Below are 15,058 nucleotides of genomic sequence, written 5' to 3' on the forward strand. Positions count from 1 at the left end.
ATTGTTTTTATGAAGATAAATGAGGAAAGAGGCTGTGATTGAAGCCGCAGGAGTTTGAGGAGCTGTCCAGATGCTGAAGGAGCAACAAACAGCCTTCCAGTGAGAAATAAAAGCTGGTATCTCTGAAGGGACCCGTGTCCTTTTAACACTTGTCTTTGAACATTTTACTTTGGGTTTAATTTTCAAGCAGGGGTTTAATTTTTAGAACAGCCAAACAACCGAAACAAAAGGGAAATTTCACAATATATATATACACTATAGAATTCGAGGCTATTTGCGCCCTCCGGTGCTTATTTATTTTCTGTAACTCGATTTAAAAAGCAATCTGGACCAGAATAAAAGGCGTCCGCCACCTATCTACAGCTCGAATCTGCAACGAGTGAGAGTGTAGTCGCAGCCCCGCGTGTAGGAGAATGCAGACGGGAGGGGAGGAGTTCACGTCTTTTACTTTTCAAAGCTCCTCTGGCAGAAGAGCTCAGTCTTTGCCTGGAAAACCGCGGAGTTTGGCGCTGAGGCGTCCCGGGCACGTGACCCCCCCCCCCCCCACCCCTCCTTCAGCCAGATTAATCGCTTCACCGCTGCAGCCCCCGATTAAACTTTCCATGCTGTTGCCCGTCCGACGGACAGCACTTTGGAGGTTTGTGTGGACCGTGTTCTCTCCCGCTCGCTCGCCCGTCCGCCGCGCTCCGGCTCTCCACCCTCGGCTCTCCAGGTTCAAAGGGGCTCAGGCGGCCAGTGGAGCTGGCCCGGGTCTCCAGCACGCATGGAGGGAGACGTTATGGACAAAGTGGAGGCCACGGCAACGGTCCGCGACTTCGACCCCATCAGCGGAAGCATCCCGGCCACCAAAGTGGAGATAACCGTGTCCTGCAGGTGAGTCCATCGGGGTGCTGATGCTGCCCCGTCTGCGTCAGGTTTGGGAAGCTTAGCGCGCCTTTTGGCTACATTTTTTTGTGAGAAGCACTTAAATTGGTAATTTTTTCATTTTATTTTCATTTTTAAGGCGTCATTTACCTTTTTGATGTTTTTACTTTGTTATTTATTGTTTTTTTTAATAACCCTGCTTAATATTTCCCCATTAAAAAGAAGTATAAACATGCTAAACAACAAAAAACTTTCCAGCCCACCAATAAACCCACAAGCAAAAATTATTTTTAAGCAGTTAAAAAAATATATCATTAGAAATTCACCCAGCGACTAATTAGAACTGCAGTGATGTCCTCCCCCGGTTACAGTGAGCAAAAGATGCTGTGATAGAAACCAGAGCGATGCAAACTTTACGCATATTCCGCCCTAAGATTTGCACTTTGGTGTCTTATTTCCATAAATCAGGTCGGGTACGACGCTGTGTGCTGTGCACGCGCCCAGTCGCGTGCCTCGGGAGATGCCGAGCGACGTGGAGTTATTATTGGCGTGCCCGAGAGGTTTCCCCCGAGGCAGCGTGTCATGTGTCAGCCTCTGCAACTGCTTGTCAGGCTCCCCCGAAACGACTGTAGTTTGTCACCGAGACGTAAAGATGAACACTAAACAGTTTTTTCCTCCCAGCAGCCTTCAGCTGAATCCCAAAGTAGATGCAGCGGGAAAAATACCACGGATGTGACAGGAGCCTGCTCGACTGGGTAGGGTGGGGCAGCGCTGGTTGCAGGTATACGCACAGTATGTACAGTATGATGCTGAGACATATGAGAGCCTAAGCGTGCAGGTGCAATTTCAATGAGAGCTGCTCATAAAATGTGATGTGAATCTGTGTTTCAATGGCCTCCCTCCAGCTCTCATGTTGCCCTGTTTCACAGTATTTAGCTCTTTTCACCTCCCGGCTACATGCATCGTTATGTGCATGTAAATGAAGTAAATAAAACCACAAGGGAGAGATTTATCAGCCAAACACCCCGCTGCCATTGTTTTCTTCCCTCGTCTGCAATATTTACTCAGTGAGTTGCCCGGAAGGAGAATTGACTGTCGATCTTGTTTAAAACTGTGATTTTTAATTTTAAATAAGCTTTGTAATCTTACCTTTGCGAGTTCAACAAACAGCTTAACAAAACCAACAAAGCCGTTAGCATGTAGCTGACCTTTTGTGACATTCTGGATATTAATTAGCCAGATTTCAAAAACGTGTCAGCTGACCTTTATTGGGCGGACAGGTGAGGAGATGATGATTGATTTTTGTTTGAGGATGATGAGCCGCATGAAGCCCCGTGGGAGCATTCTGCTGTAGCCCTTGTTTATGCAACAAAAATAGTCAACTGTGTAAAATTGTGGTAAATTCGAGTGTGTGGGAAGATTGCGTTTGAGGCAGACATGGAGCTTAGGGTGGGTTTTATCCAGTGTGGGGCGTTTGGTACGAGTAGCAGCTGGACTTGTGTTGCTTCCCTCTTGGAGCACGCTGTTGTTTTTTCCCTGCAGACCCCAGGCATCAACAGATGCCTGGGGGCATCTGTTGATGCCCCCAGGCTCTGATCTGCAGCGCCCTTGTCTTTAATTTCTCTCCAAACACTAGCTCTTGGACTCAGTTTGATGGAGAAGGAAAATTTATTCCTTTTTTCACTGGGGCCTTGAAGCATCGTCTGCTTTAGATGCAAAGGCTTCAGTTGCTGTCTGTTCTTCTTTGTGACTTGCGGGGATTGCTGCAGTCTGACCTCTGACAGCTGCTTCAGTGGACATCTCAAAAGTTGAACTCATGCAGAATACACACCAATGCACGCAGCTATTCTATCCACTTATCAGGAAGTGTATATTTTATCTATCCAGTGCAAGCAAACAGAAACAATTGGTGTTATATGAGGGGAGAAGCCCGGGCTCCACAACTCTGTGTAATTGATTTAGCAAGCCTGAGAGCTCTGAGATTGCAGCGCACATGGAATTGAACTGTGCCGTGCAGCCCTACAGGCATTCTCATAACCCTCTGCCAATATTGCAGCAAGCCTGTCTGACAAACTAGAGGGACTCAGGCAGACAACCGCTTATCAAAACAAGTGCATATCACCGTGATAGCACATTGTTCCCTGTCTATGGCTCTGATTGGCTTTGCTCACAGGTCAACCAGTGAGCCATACCCCGAGCATCTGCTTCTTAGCTGCGAGGACTGCACTCTAACTCAGTGATAAGATGGCTCTTCAAACTCAAGTAGCCTCTTTTCTTACATCTGCCTTTTATCAAACACAGTCAAGTGAATACATTTTACTGGATTAGGACCAGTTGTCCCCTGGTGTTTTTTACAAGTTGACCCCTCCAAGTCTTATGTGGCAGTAATAAATGTGTTGATTAGCTAATATTAAAGCAGCTCTGGTGAATGTTTTTTAAGTTGTTCGTGTGGTTTGCTTTAATTATGAGCAAAGGAGTAAATGTGAATCCTCGTGGACTGCAGAATGTGCCCTCTCTATATCTCAGCTTAGCAGGCTGTCTCAGAGTTTCCATGTACAATGACTTTAGGGAAACTGGGGCTTTAACTTTGTGGTTCCACTTTTAGGAATGAATGCTGGAAGAAATTTGCACACAGACAAAAAAAGCAAATAAAATCCCCCCCCCCTTCCGAAGAGCCGCTAAAGGCTTGACACGCTGAACTTTATTTAAGGAAGATTTTTTACCCCCAGTTTCTCGTTTGCTCATCAGAATGTGCATATAAATCCAGTAATGATTTGTAAATGTTGTGTTTACCCTTTACGCTTATGTGACCGTAACAAGGGAGGGGAATCATTCTGATAAGCTCGACAAGCCTGACAAAGGTTTACAACCCTTATCAGAACACAGCGACGGAGGGGTGGTGGTGGTGATCCTGCTTCTGAATGATTACTTTTTTGGCATCGCATTTTTTTATATAGTTAGAAATGACTGAATAATAAAACTATTTTGTTAAAACAAAAAAAATATGCACTTGTGATTTACTGCGCACTGTTCACATGCGTGTGTTTTCAAGGCGGGATATGGAAACAGCAAGGATGCTAGAGTGGTATCAAGGTCATTTTTTAAAATACTTAATCAAAAGTTTCTTGCTATAAACTGAACATTTGGCTTCGTTTGTTATGCTTATATGAAAGCAAGTTGTGTAACAAAGTTGCACGAATGAGGGCTTTCATGTGGCTGTTTCAGAGGCGTAAACTCCTTTTTCTGATTGTTTTAGCACAATAGACCAATGGCACCAGCAAGCAGAAGGACAAATGTTTATTATTTATTTCCTTGCCATTTGCCAACATAGGCCAATTCTAGAAATTTACTGCTCCTCTTCGGCTTGTCAAAGCACACCCAGGTAGGTGATTACAAGTAAAACTGGGTGACAGAGCTGCCTTCCCTTTCCACTGTGCTCCACCTCCCACCTGACAGCTTGAACACAAACTTTATCAGCCCCCTTCACCTATTTCACAAAGACAAAGACACTACAAGCTCGTCCATCCCCTTCTGTTCCCTGCTGTTGCTTTAGTGCCTCCCTGTAACCATTCATTTGCTGTCATAGATTCGTTAGAGTAGCAATGCCTTCAATCGATGCATTCCATAGCTGGAGGGAGGGGGGGTAACTCATCTGTGCCACTCATCACCCGAGGGATTCATTACCTGTTGAAACACACAGGGACCACATGACTTCCAGCAGTCTTGCGGCAAACCTGTGCAGGAGGGGTTCCCCTGGCGCACAGGGCCACTGATTGCTGTCCCCGCGAGGTCAGTCTGAAGACTTGAGGCTTGTCTCTGGATCTGGTCTCTTCCCGAGACAATCATTGCGGCAGAGGGGAAGGCGTAATGAAATCATCAGGACGATTAGGATGTTTGGTGTCACTGCTCGATGCAGCAAGAGCTACTGCTCGAGCAGAGCAATTTGGACTCGAGCTGTGTAACCAACCGTTTGTTTATTTGAATGTGTTGGCATGGTGTGTAACTTCGCTGCTGTTGTTATGTTAATAGCTCTTATAGCTGCTACTCTCACTCAGTCTTGGATACCCATTTAGTAAAAGCTGTGACCTGGTTTTTCTGGTTGAAAAATGCTTTTGTTTTGCTCTGGCAAGCAGCAAGTTTGAACTGAACCAGTTTGCATTGTGTAAGAACATAAAATATTAATAAAAGATCTCTCTGAGTAAGAGAGAAATTTCAATTTGCAGCGTTTTCCTTGTGCTTTTCATATTGTGATCTGGGTTAAGACTGACCTGAGGCAAGCTTGCAGCTTTTATCTCACTGGATGGCTTGTGTTTGTGGATGATGTGTCACATCTGTTTTGGTGATCAAGGCTAAACGACACCAGGGTGCCAAGAGGAGGCAGATTTTAATTTTTTTTTTTACTCCCCATTTTTGTGGATGTTACATTGCAGCAGACGAGTCTCACAGGCCGATGAAGCGGATAATTATGCATGAACCCCTGACATAGTGAAAATGAATTTGGATCCCAGACACTTGGCTTGTGGTGGTGTCGGTGTTATTAATATATTCTCATTTGGGATGTATGACAGCAGAGGGGGATCCCATGGAAGCGCAACTGCAGTGCCATGCCAGAGGTTTATAACACTCTGCATGTTGCCTGCCTCATGTGAAAGTGTTGATTGGAATGACAGGGGAAGTCAAGAGTGTGTTGTAGCAATAAGAGATCAAAGCAGTCCCCAGTGGCTCAGAAATATCAAGCTGCTTTTGTCACTATTTTCCGAAAAACTTAAGGGTCAGCAGAGTATGTTGGAGGATTTGTCGTGAGGGCGTATTTGACCTAATATCACAGCGTGTCTGGAAAATGAGAGCTGGTGGCAGATTTGCACAAAGTGTGACAGGTTACTCGGTGAAGATTTCTCCACACTGCGTTGCATATGTTGAAGGTCTTTCACTCGTTGGCAGTCTTAGCTGAAGGGCTAAACGAGCTACTCAGTGTCAGCTTATTGTCGTCTCTGAGGATTTTTTCTGTTTCTGCATTAGAGTGGACATGTTATCCAGTAGCCATAAGGGACATTTCAGCCAACATGTGTGAGAATGTGTGCTTTTGGTAGCTATGCATAATTCTGTGCGTGTTTCTTTTTTTTTTTAAATTACAAATATATTTAGTATTCTCTATTGGGAAATGGATTATCAGTCAAATTTTTACACGCTACCAAGCAAATGATTATAAGCTTGTGGAGGAATTCAGTCAAATTTTCACTGAAATGGGTTTTTCTATGTTAGAAGCTTTCAAATGGAGCATGTAAGGTTGTAGTTTTTAAGCAGATTGAGTAAGCTGAACCCAGGTTAAAGCCATAGGAAGTAAAAAGTTCTACAACAAAGTAACAAAAAAATCAATTGTTAAAAGATGTTTAAAATTTCAATTTATAAAGTCTTGAATGCCTTGAAACCTTGGATATGGGCCAGCGCACACATCTCTGATTTGTTTAAATAGATCTGCCGCTGTGCTATTGACTGCTTTTCTTCCCCAGGTGGAGAGGCAACTAATGAATCAGAGTTTAGGTAGAAAGAAAGATTTCGTTGGGAATAAGAATGGGGATCCTGGCTTCCTTCAAGCAACCGGCCACATTTATGAACAGTGATGTCATAAAAACAGGAATAAGTGTGGATTGGATGAAAAAGTTGACTTACAGAGATGAGACTGTTAAAATAATGAAAGGTTTGCTATACAGGGTCGAGCCCATCAGGGCTTTTCTTCTATTTCTTTGCCTTCTTTCGTTGCTCTTTTTAGCAGTCAACACAGCGAATCATCTCCCTCCATCTCACCCATTTCACTAGTATCCTCTTGTCACACCAACCATCTGTGTCCTCCTTCACTACACACATGAATCTCTTCAGAGGTTTTCCTCTTTTCCTCCTGCCCAGCAGCTTCATATTCAACACCCTTTGCTCAGTATATCCGCTATCCCTCTTGTGCTGATGTCCAAAGTACCCATCTCAGCTTCGTCTCTTCAGCTTTGTCTTCAAGCTGCTCAACCTGAGCTGTCCCTCTGATGTACTCACTTCTATTCCTGTCCATTCTGGCCACTCCCAGTAAATAAATCTTGAAGTCTGTAGCGCGACCTTTTGTCTTTTTGTTAGGGCCATATACAGTATAAGCAGTTTGCTGAACTATCAGCATAAACATTTACAACAGCTGATAAATGAAAAATAAAAGTAAGGAACAGTTGGGAGAAACACCCTTCAACCATCTTCCGACTGTTGTCATCGCACAGCGTCCACCAGAGGGCAGTCGGCAACTTAACCATTAGCTGATCCGAGCGCAGTTATGCAGAGCATAAACAGGCAAATAACTACTCGCAATAAACGTTTTTTGTGTCTGAAAGTAAAAATATATTGTGTGCTGTATCGGTGGGTACTGGTCTTTAAACCCTACGCTGTTCGGGCTCTAATATGGACATGCTTATTACAGCGTTTATCTCATAAAATTAAATAGAGGAAGATATTTGTTGAGAAACATGGAACACTTATTTCCAACCCAGTCAATTAGTGTGTGTTTGAGTGCATAGGCGTGTGTCACAAGTTGGTCTTACGTCTTTCTTTCTCCCGGCATTAGTTAGTGTTTCTTATTTCATGCTCATTACGGTTTACCACCACCCACCTGCTGTGTGTTGCTTTCACCTATTGATGCTCAACATGTGTCCACCACCAATTACGCAGCCACAGTTCTCTATTTCCACACTATAAGGTGCGCTCGCAGCTCTCTGATGCTTCACTAACCTCAATTAGTGATATCATTTCTTTGTAAATGATCATCATCACTTTTCTTTTCACTCCACACTTGGCAGAATGCATGCAGAGTGTCTTCTCTCTGTTTAAATGATCAGTTGCCAAAATATGCATGAGCTGATTCTTTACTGTGCCCAGTGTGGTGCCTAGAGTACAATTCAGAGTGCTTTATATTGCCATTTTGTAGCTGATTTGGATAGTGTATGCCTGCAGCTTGGTGCTTTTTTTGGATTGCCGCAAGTTCACACTAGACTCAGTGCAAAGAGCTTTGCCAAGAGTTATAAGCCCTATAATATCAGTCTGTATTTCCCTCCCCTTCTTGTAAAAGGAATCTTTCTCTGCACAAACCCTGGGCTGTCACAGTATGCAATTAGCAACGTTATTATTCCCAGATCGGACATTAGCAACATGGCAAAAGCCAACCTGATACAGGGATTTGCAGCGTATGTGCTTTCTCATTTATTACACGAGCAGAAGAGCAGGTTTATGACTGAGATCCTGTCACTGCCTGTGAGATGGCTGCCCAGGGAGTGCTCTGCTGCAGGTACTGTCGACATGGAGAGATTCGAGGCAGAAACTGAATAATTAAAAAGATGGAGGAAAAGAAGACACCTGGTGCCATCACAGTGAAAGACAGCAGATGTGCGTTTCACTAATAAGGAGACCAGATTGTGTGTCTAATGTAACAGAGGGGAGGTTTTAGAGCTCTCGACAAAAGCAACATTAACCTGTATCGCTGATCGTGACTCCAAATACAGACAAAATGCAGCAAAACAAAGCCACACATACATTTTCATCTGCTGTGTTTTCATTTTTGTTTCTGCTTAAACCTCAGAGAAGGTTCTCCTTTGTATGCATGCTATCTGATGAGCTTTGCTATATGGTATGCTATACATAATTTTTGCGCTATAAAAAATTAATTACCCTTAAGGAAAAGCTGAATATTTCACTGTACATAATGGGATTCCTCTTCTTTGTAGCACTATATACGTTCCCCTTTTTGTTCTTTGACCTTTTGACCCTTTACATCTGCTCAAGGGCATGTTAGACAGGAAATAGTCCCACGGACCCCATGATCCGTAATGGAAAAGGCGAGGTCTGTCGTCTGTCAAAAGAGAGAGAGAGCCATGAGGCAGAATAGAAAGTGAAGTGACAGAGAAGACTTGAAATGCAAACCATCCTTCTGTTTGACCTCCCGGCTTTCTCCGCCGTCTCTAATGTATTATGGAGAGTTTTCTTTCTGTAAATCAGTCTTACTTGACTTTCAGGCTCTCATTTGTCATGTCCTTGTAAAAACCAATGAGGCAGCAGCTCATTGGCCAGTTAGATTCAGGACAATTTTAAACCACTTTCCACTGAATTAGATACCATTTCTCCAACTTGCCAATTAGGACTTTGACAACTTTAAGGAAGCAGAGGAGACTTAAGGGACTGGTGACAATAAGGCACTGTGGGCACGGGAATTAAATTCCACATTTCTTAGTTTAATAATCAGCCCCTTGGACCATGGAGTTGCTAAAATATCTCCAGGGATCTGACTGAGAGGGAGCGTTTTCCTAATATATTCTTTTTTAATTAGAGTTCAGCAGCCAGCCATGCTTTAGAGGTCAAATCTCCTTCACACTGGGCATTCAGTGAAACCATTTATCAACTACAGCGCCTTTTGACACATTTATACCAGCAGAGAGAGTTTGCAGATTTGATTTAAGAGCTTGTGCATTTCTGGGCCGATGCTAATTCAGCGTTTACAGAAATTCCTGGTTGTGGCTTATTGTATTTATCAACTGAAGTGTGCATAACCAATAACTATGAACTTAATTCACTGCCGAATAAACAAACATCACTTTGTGAGGGATGATTAGGCAGAGAAAAGAAAGCTATTAAGATTATATTCTGCTTTTTTCTCCAGCGAAATTGAATTTATTCTTGTTAAACATCTAATAATGCACTGCTGACTCTTACTCCAGGCGCACTAAAATATGAAAAGCTTAAGTAAGAAAGAAGAGATTATTGCAATCAAAGTTTTAATGAAGGTGACGGGATCAAGAGCAATAGAGAAAAAAGGAGAGTTTGCTGTTTTCGTTACATGTTTTTTAAATGAGATGGCCATAGTGATCACAAAAGCGCTGGGATCTGAAAGCAGGCGGATACATGAAATGGTGTGAATGAAAAATAGCTGTATCTAATTACTTTTGTCCTACTTTCAATGAACTTCATCTTCATCAACAAGCTTTTCCTACATTGGCTTTCGGGATAATGATCTTCTCTTATCCCACTGAGATTTGCAAAGAGAAGGAGTTAACTTTTGAAATAGGCAGCGTTACTTCAGTGAAAGCAGACGGATTATCTGAGATGTTAATACCCGTCCTACGGCACTGATGCGCAAACTCTGGCCATGCGCACATTAAGCTCCTGGATTAATTTGTACAGGCGTATAAATCTGTATACTAATCATTTCTTTCTGGAATAAAAATGTTCTGCAAAAACAAATTAAGGTTTAGCCAGGTAAACGAAGGCTTGTGCTCTACAGGAACATGGAGCAAAACTAAAAGAGGATGTCATGTTTTCTACTCTTGTCTGCTCTGAGAGCAGGGATAAGGTGATGGACAAGCTAATTGTTTGAGGGTAATGGATGCCAGACAGTAACAGGTGGATACAAAGAGGCGGTTAGTCATGGATGGCTTTGTTACTTCCAATGATAATTGCACTGACAATCGTCCAACTGTAGTCAGGTCAGCCCAAGGCTAATACCCAATAACACCGCATCTGTCATTTCCCCACGTTTCCCTGTCACAGAAGATTTTGTATCCAGGAATGGGGAATTACATGTACACGAACGATGCCCTGCTGCTTGGATTCAGTCCTGAACCCTCATCTATATTCATTGAAATTCTGCTGTCCCCTGAAGGGAAGAGGACTTTTCTGAATTGCGATCAAGTTATTTAGCGGCACAAGCTTTTGCACTTTACAGATATGCTAATGAGATCCCTGAAAACATTGGGAACATGTCTTCCATCTAAAATGGTAAATGATGATAGCATTGCTTTATGTTGTAAAGGTGATGCCTACCTTATTAGAATTTGCACAGAGGGAACATATTAAGGGAAAATGTTCAGGGTTTTAGCTTAAAATAAGGATGACATGAATAATATTATTGCTGATTGCGCCTCTTATGTGGATTGAGTCAATAAGCCAATCAGGGTGCGTGGCTGCTTGAAAAGGTGCCAGCTGATGATGATCGGTGTTAGCAAACTGGATAGATCTTTCACGAAAGCGTGAATGCTTTATTTAGAGAGTTTAGCATGTGCAAAATGCTACAGGCCACCAGATAGTGATGGACTCATTCAGTCTAATGATATTGGTTTGAATGGTTAAATAAATTCTCATATGTAGTCTGTTTTGTAGCTTGTTGGTTCCTGGCCCGAGTCACTTGGACACCTTACATTCACTCTGTTGCTGCGACAGAGCTGCTAACCTGTTAATTGCCACACTCTCTCCTCTGCGTTGCCATGTACATATGAGGAAAGCTGGGTGCTGTGCTCAGTGTCAATAAAGGCTGCTCATTGGTTTGTACATGGGTGCTAAAGAGAAGCTGTGATCATGATTATTTTGGTCAGTGCTGAGATCTGGATTATTTAACTTGATTATCTATTAACTTTTAAAACATCAGGCATTATTTGAACTTTGAGCACAAATTGTATTATTCTTGTCACGGTTCTGGGTCGGTTCGACCCAGCATTTTGAGTTTATTATGTTTTGGTTTATTTTTTGAATGATCGTTTTGTTCCTCTTGTGCTTTGTCCATTATTATTAGAATTCTATCTTTCTGTTTATTCGTGGTCAGGATTTATTGTCTCATGTATTGTTTGAGTTCCATGTATTATTTTCTGTCTGCCTCTCTGTGTTGAGTCTGTGTCCTTGAGTAGTGATTCATGTTTCCTGTTTTATTGTGAAAGTCCTTGTCTTATGTTAGTGTGTGCAGCTTTGCTCCCCCTGTCTCGTCAGCCCTGATCTCTCCCAGCTGTGTCTCCCTCCTGTTGCCCATTCCCTCATTACCACCCTGTGTATATAAGCCCTGTGTTTTCCCGTGCTCGGTGTCGTGTCGTACCTTCGGCTTATACCTGTGTGTTTTTGTGTTCAGTACTTTCGTGTACCGTTGCTCAGTTTGCTTTGTTTTCTGCCAGTAAATAAAGCTGAGGGGTTTTTTTGAGTTACTATTCAGTGTTCGAGTCCTGCGTTTGGATCCTCCTCTCCGCCTGCCCGCACACAGAGCCCTGACAATTTTTTGTGTCCGCATCTACTTTTCAGATTACTTGGAGCCAAAATGTTTCCGAGCAGCTGTTTTATCCTCTCCCATTGCTCAAAGACTGTCTTTTTGTCCTTCGGGTTTGAGCTGAGCTAAAAATGCCTGCTCTCCAGGGCTTTTTTTTATAGGAATGGGTGCAGGCACAATTGTGAAGGGGAAGATGAACAGGATTTCTAAAACGAGACAAAAAGAAGCAAATTATTGTGAAACTTGATTATCTTATTTTAATAATCTTTGAAAGTTAAATCTGTGATTGAGTGTACAATTAAATACATTACCCAGCCATAAATATGCCTAGTTTGAACTGTTTATCTGTTTCTTGAGCTTTTTTTTTATGCCACTTGTTTTTTTGCATCATTTTTAGATTTACAGTTATCTACTAAACTTACACGAATAAAAGAAATCTGACATTTAATGTATGCTATTCTATCTTCAGGTGTTTTAAAAAAATGTTGTTGTTTAATACTCACATTTCTGCATTTTTTTTATTTAAGGATTACATATTCTTAAAAGGATTTGCAGTTTCTGAGCGCACTGTAGAGGCAGGCTAGTGTCCATACTTTGAAAGGCACCTCTGCCTGTTACCACTGTCTCTTTCCACTGCACTTTATTGTACTCACATGGAAATGATATCCCACGGGGCGTTGTGGTTTGTGTGAAGTTGAGTATGGTTGTTGAATTACCGTGCAATTATGTTGTAGCTCTTTGCATATGGCATTCAGTGATTTCACAGCATGAAAGAAGAAGCATTTGTGTATTGTGTACAGCTGTTACCCTGCAGTCTTAACTCATTCACTGCCAGCCATTGGCAGTGAATGAGTTAAACCCATTGACTCATTCACTGCCATTGACGGCTATAGACGTCAATGGCAGTGAATGAGTTAAACGGAAATTGCATATACACACACACATGCAGGACTCTGTTTTCACATTTTGATGTGCAACTCTTTTCTTCTCTTACAGGAATCTGTTGGACCGAGACACTTTCTCCAAATCTGACCCTTGTAAGTTCTCAGCTTTTACGATGATAATTGCAGCTCAGATTTTCCTGCGGGAGATTTTGCTCAGAATATGGTTCGCTGACACCTCGTCTCCATTTACAAAGCTTCACTTTTTATTTTTGCTGAGCTTAACTTTGATTCAGTTTACTGCGCTGTTTCAAAGTGTTCCTTCAATAACTGCATATCATTTGCACAATAATGTGACAACCTTTCCTTGCTGAGAGCTAAAGTACCTTAATGCATGCAGGGTGTAAACGCCAGCCTTTGAATACAAATGGCTATCTTTTGGTGAGACACATGGGGAAACGCCATAAAGTATTTAGTATTTTAGTATTTATTTATTGTCATTGTCAAGAACAATGAAATTGCGTTTGGGGCTTCCATACAACCCCAAAAAAAGAAGAAAATAATAAATACCCTTTAAAACCCAAGTGTACATATTTAACCCAGTGTGACTCCAATGCAATAAGACAATCCTTAGCAATAATGTTCGTAGAAATTCAGACAAAGACCTGAGAAACATGACAAAATACAACAATGCAACCCATTCAATATTATTGTACTGTGAGATATGATATCAGATATGATAGTTATCTATTTAAGAAAGAGGGGGGGGGGCAGGAGGGGGAAGAGAATAAAGATATGATGCACCAATGCAGACCAGTTCATTGCTATTAAGAAGTTGGATATGGTTATTGTCCGTGAGAGGGGGGCAGAGAGTTCAGGAGCCTCACAGCCTGTGGATACAGGCTGTTGGCCAGTCTGGATGTTCTGGCCTGTATAGACCTGTACCATAAAGGCATTTTCTTTGATACTCCCTGCAGGATAGAGAATGGAGGGGGAGACATTTAACATAATAGGGAGGAGATAAAAGCCCTTTGTGTAAATAAGCTACTGGGAAAATAGCGCTGACACCCTGTTTTGTATTCGCCTGAAGCTGAACCTCGGTATATATGACAGGTCATGTGGTATTCACCCGCCCCAGCTTCATTTAAAGTCGCCAGATCTAATGGGAATCAGGAGAATCCCACAATGAAGAAATTGTGTTTTGATTGCATGGGTGTCGCTGTGTTCAGGGGCTCTCTATCTTGATTTTCTTTTTTGATTGTGGACAGCATACCTAGAACCATCAAGCTTGGCAGTTCATTATGTTGTCAGGGCGTGGCAAGATAATTGATCATGAATGTCAGCAAAGAAGGAACAAAACAAACATAATTTGAAGAGGCAGGATTCTTGATTGAGATTGTTTGGTGACGTATTCTTCTGTTTTGCATTTTTCCTCTCTCTTCGCTGCTATCTCATCCTTCTTCATCACTTCTCAGTGGTTGTGTTGTACACCCAGGGCGTAGAGACCAAACAGTGGAGAGAGGTAAGCGACCACGCCGTTTCCCTGTCAACACAGCTCAGTCAGTCCGTCTCTTTTCCGTGACATCTTACTCTGTTTATCCCGCTTACCCCCTCCCCACCCTCCTCTGTCTCAAGGTAAATGCTGTGAGTGCCAATCACTTGCAATTGACTGACCTTGTAAATGCTGGTGCTCTGGTCAGCACTGTGTTAGCTGTGACTGATTAAGGTGGCAGCTACATGTATCATTAAAGATTTTCCTCTGTGTCGCTGTCCCCTCTGGCTTCCCCTCTGATCAAAGCAGACAGAGGTTGCAGTAAGACATTAGGCCCGTCTGGAATTGTTATGTGACACTAATCACAAATTAAAGGCATACACTGAAACTGCAACTTAAATTAAATCAATTCTTATTATTTTGATCTAAGGCAGTCGAACTAGTCTCTTTGCTTACACATTGAAATCGATTGGGATTGAACGGTGAGTGGTGTGACTTCAGATTTAAAATGGGAAAGATTTGATACCCCAATAAAAACAAAACATATAGTTTTGTTGAGTTTTTGCTTCCAAAAAGGCAAAAATGTGTTTCAGTTGTACCGCACAGATTGATAACTTGGATTTCAGGATTCACTGGACAAATTAGTAGCTAAACAGTTAAAGTATCACCAAATTTTACTCTTTATTTCATAGAATATAACGGAATAAGCAGCAATGATCTCAGTTTGACTGTCAAACCTAAAGAATAATCTATACCTGTAGCCACTCTGCTTAGCTGCTG

At 42.2% G+C, this 15,058-nt stretch overlaps 1 protein-coding gene across 2 annotated transcripts in view; it reads left to right on the plus strand.

Moving 5' to 3' along the window:
* The first annotated feature begins 426 nt into the window (after window positions 1–426).
* cpne5a (copine Va) overlaps window positions 427–15,058 on the plus strand; it is a 97,614-nt gene continuing 82,982 nt past the window's right edge. For both annotated transcript variants that reach the window (XM_085443077.1, XM_085443078.1), the window contains exons 1-3: window positions 427–873; window positions 12,902–12,942; window positions 14,262–14,308. In XM_085443077.1, coding sequence (XP_085299203.1) covers window positions 764–873; window positions 12,902–12,942; window positions 14,262–14,308 — 198 coding nt within the window. In that variant the 5' untranslated portion in view covers window positions 427–763. The remainder of the gene's footprint in view (window positions 874–12,901; window positions 12,943–14,261; window positions 14,309–15,058) is intronic.

This window comes from Copadichromis virginalis, linkage group LG20, assembly GCF_057382275.1.
Source record: "Copadichromis virginalis isolate Kocher_CV1m ecotype Utaka linkage group LG20, C_Virginalis_male_GT1.1, whole genome shotgun sequence".
In the NCBI taxonomy this organism is placed as follows: Eukaryota; Metazoa; Chordata; class Actinopteri; order Cichliformes; family Cichlidae; genus Copadichromis; species Copadichromis virginalis.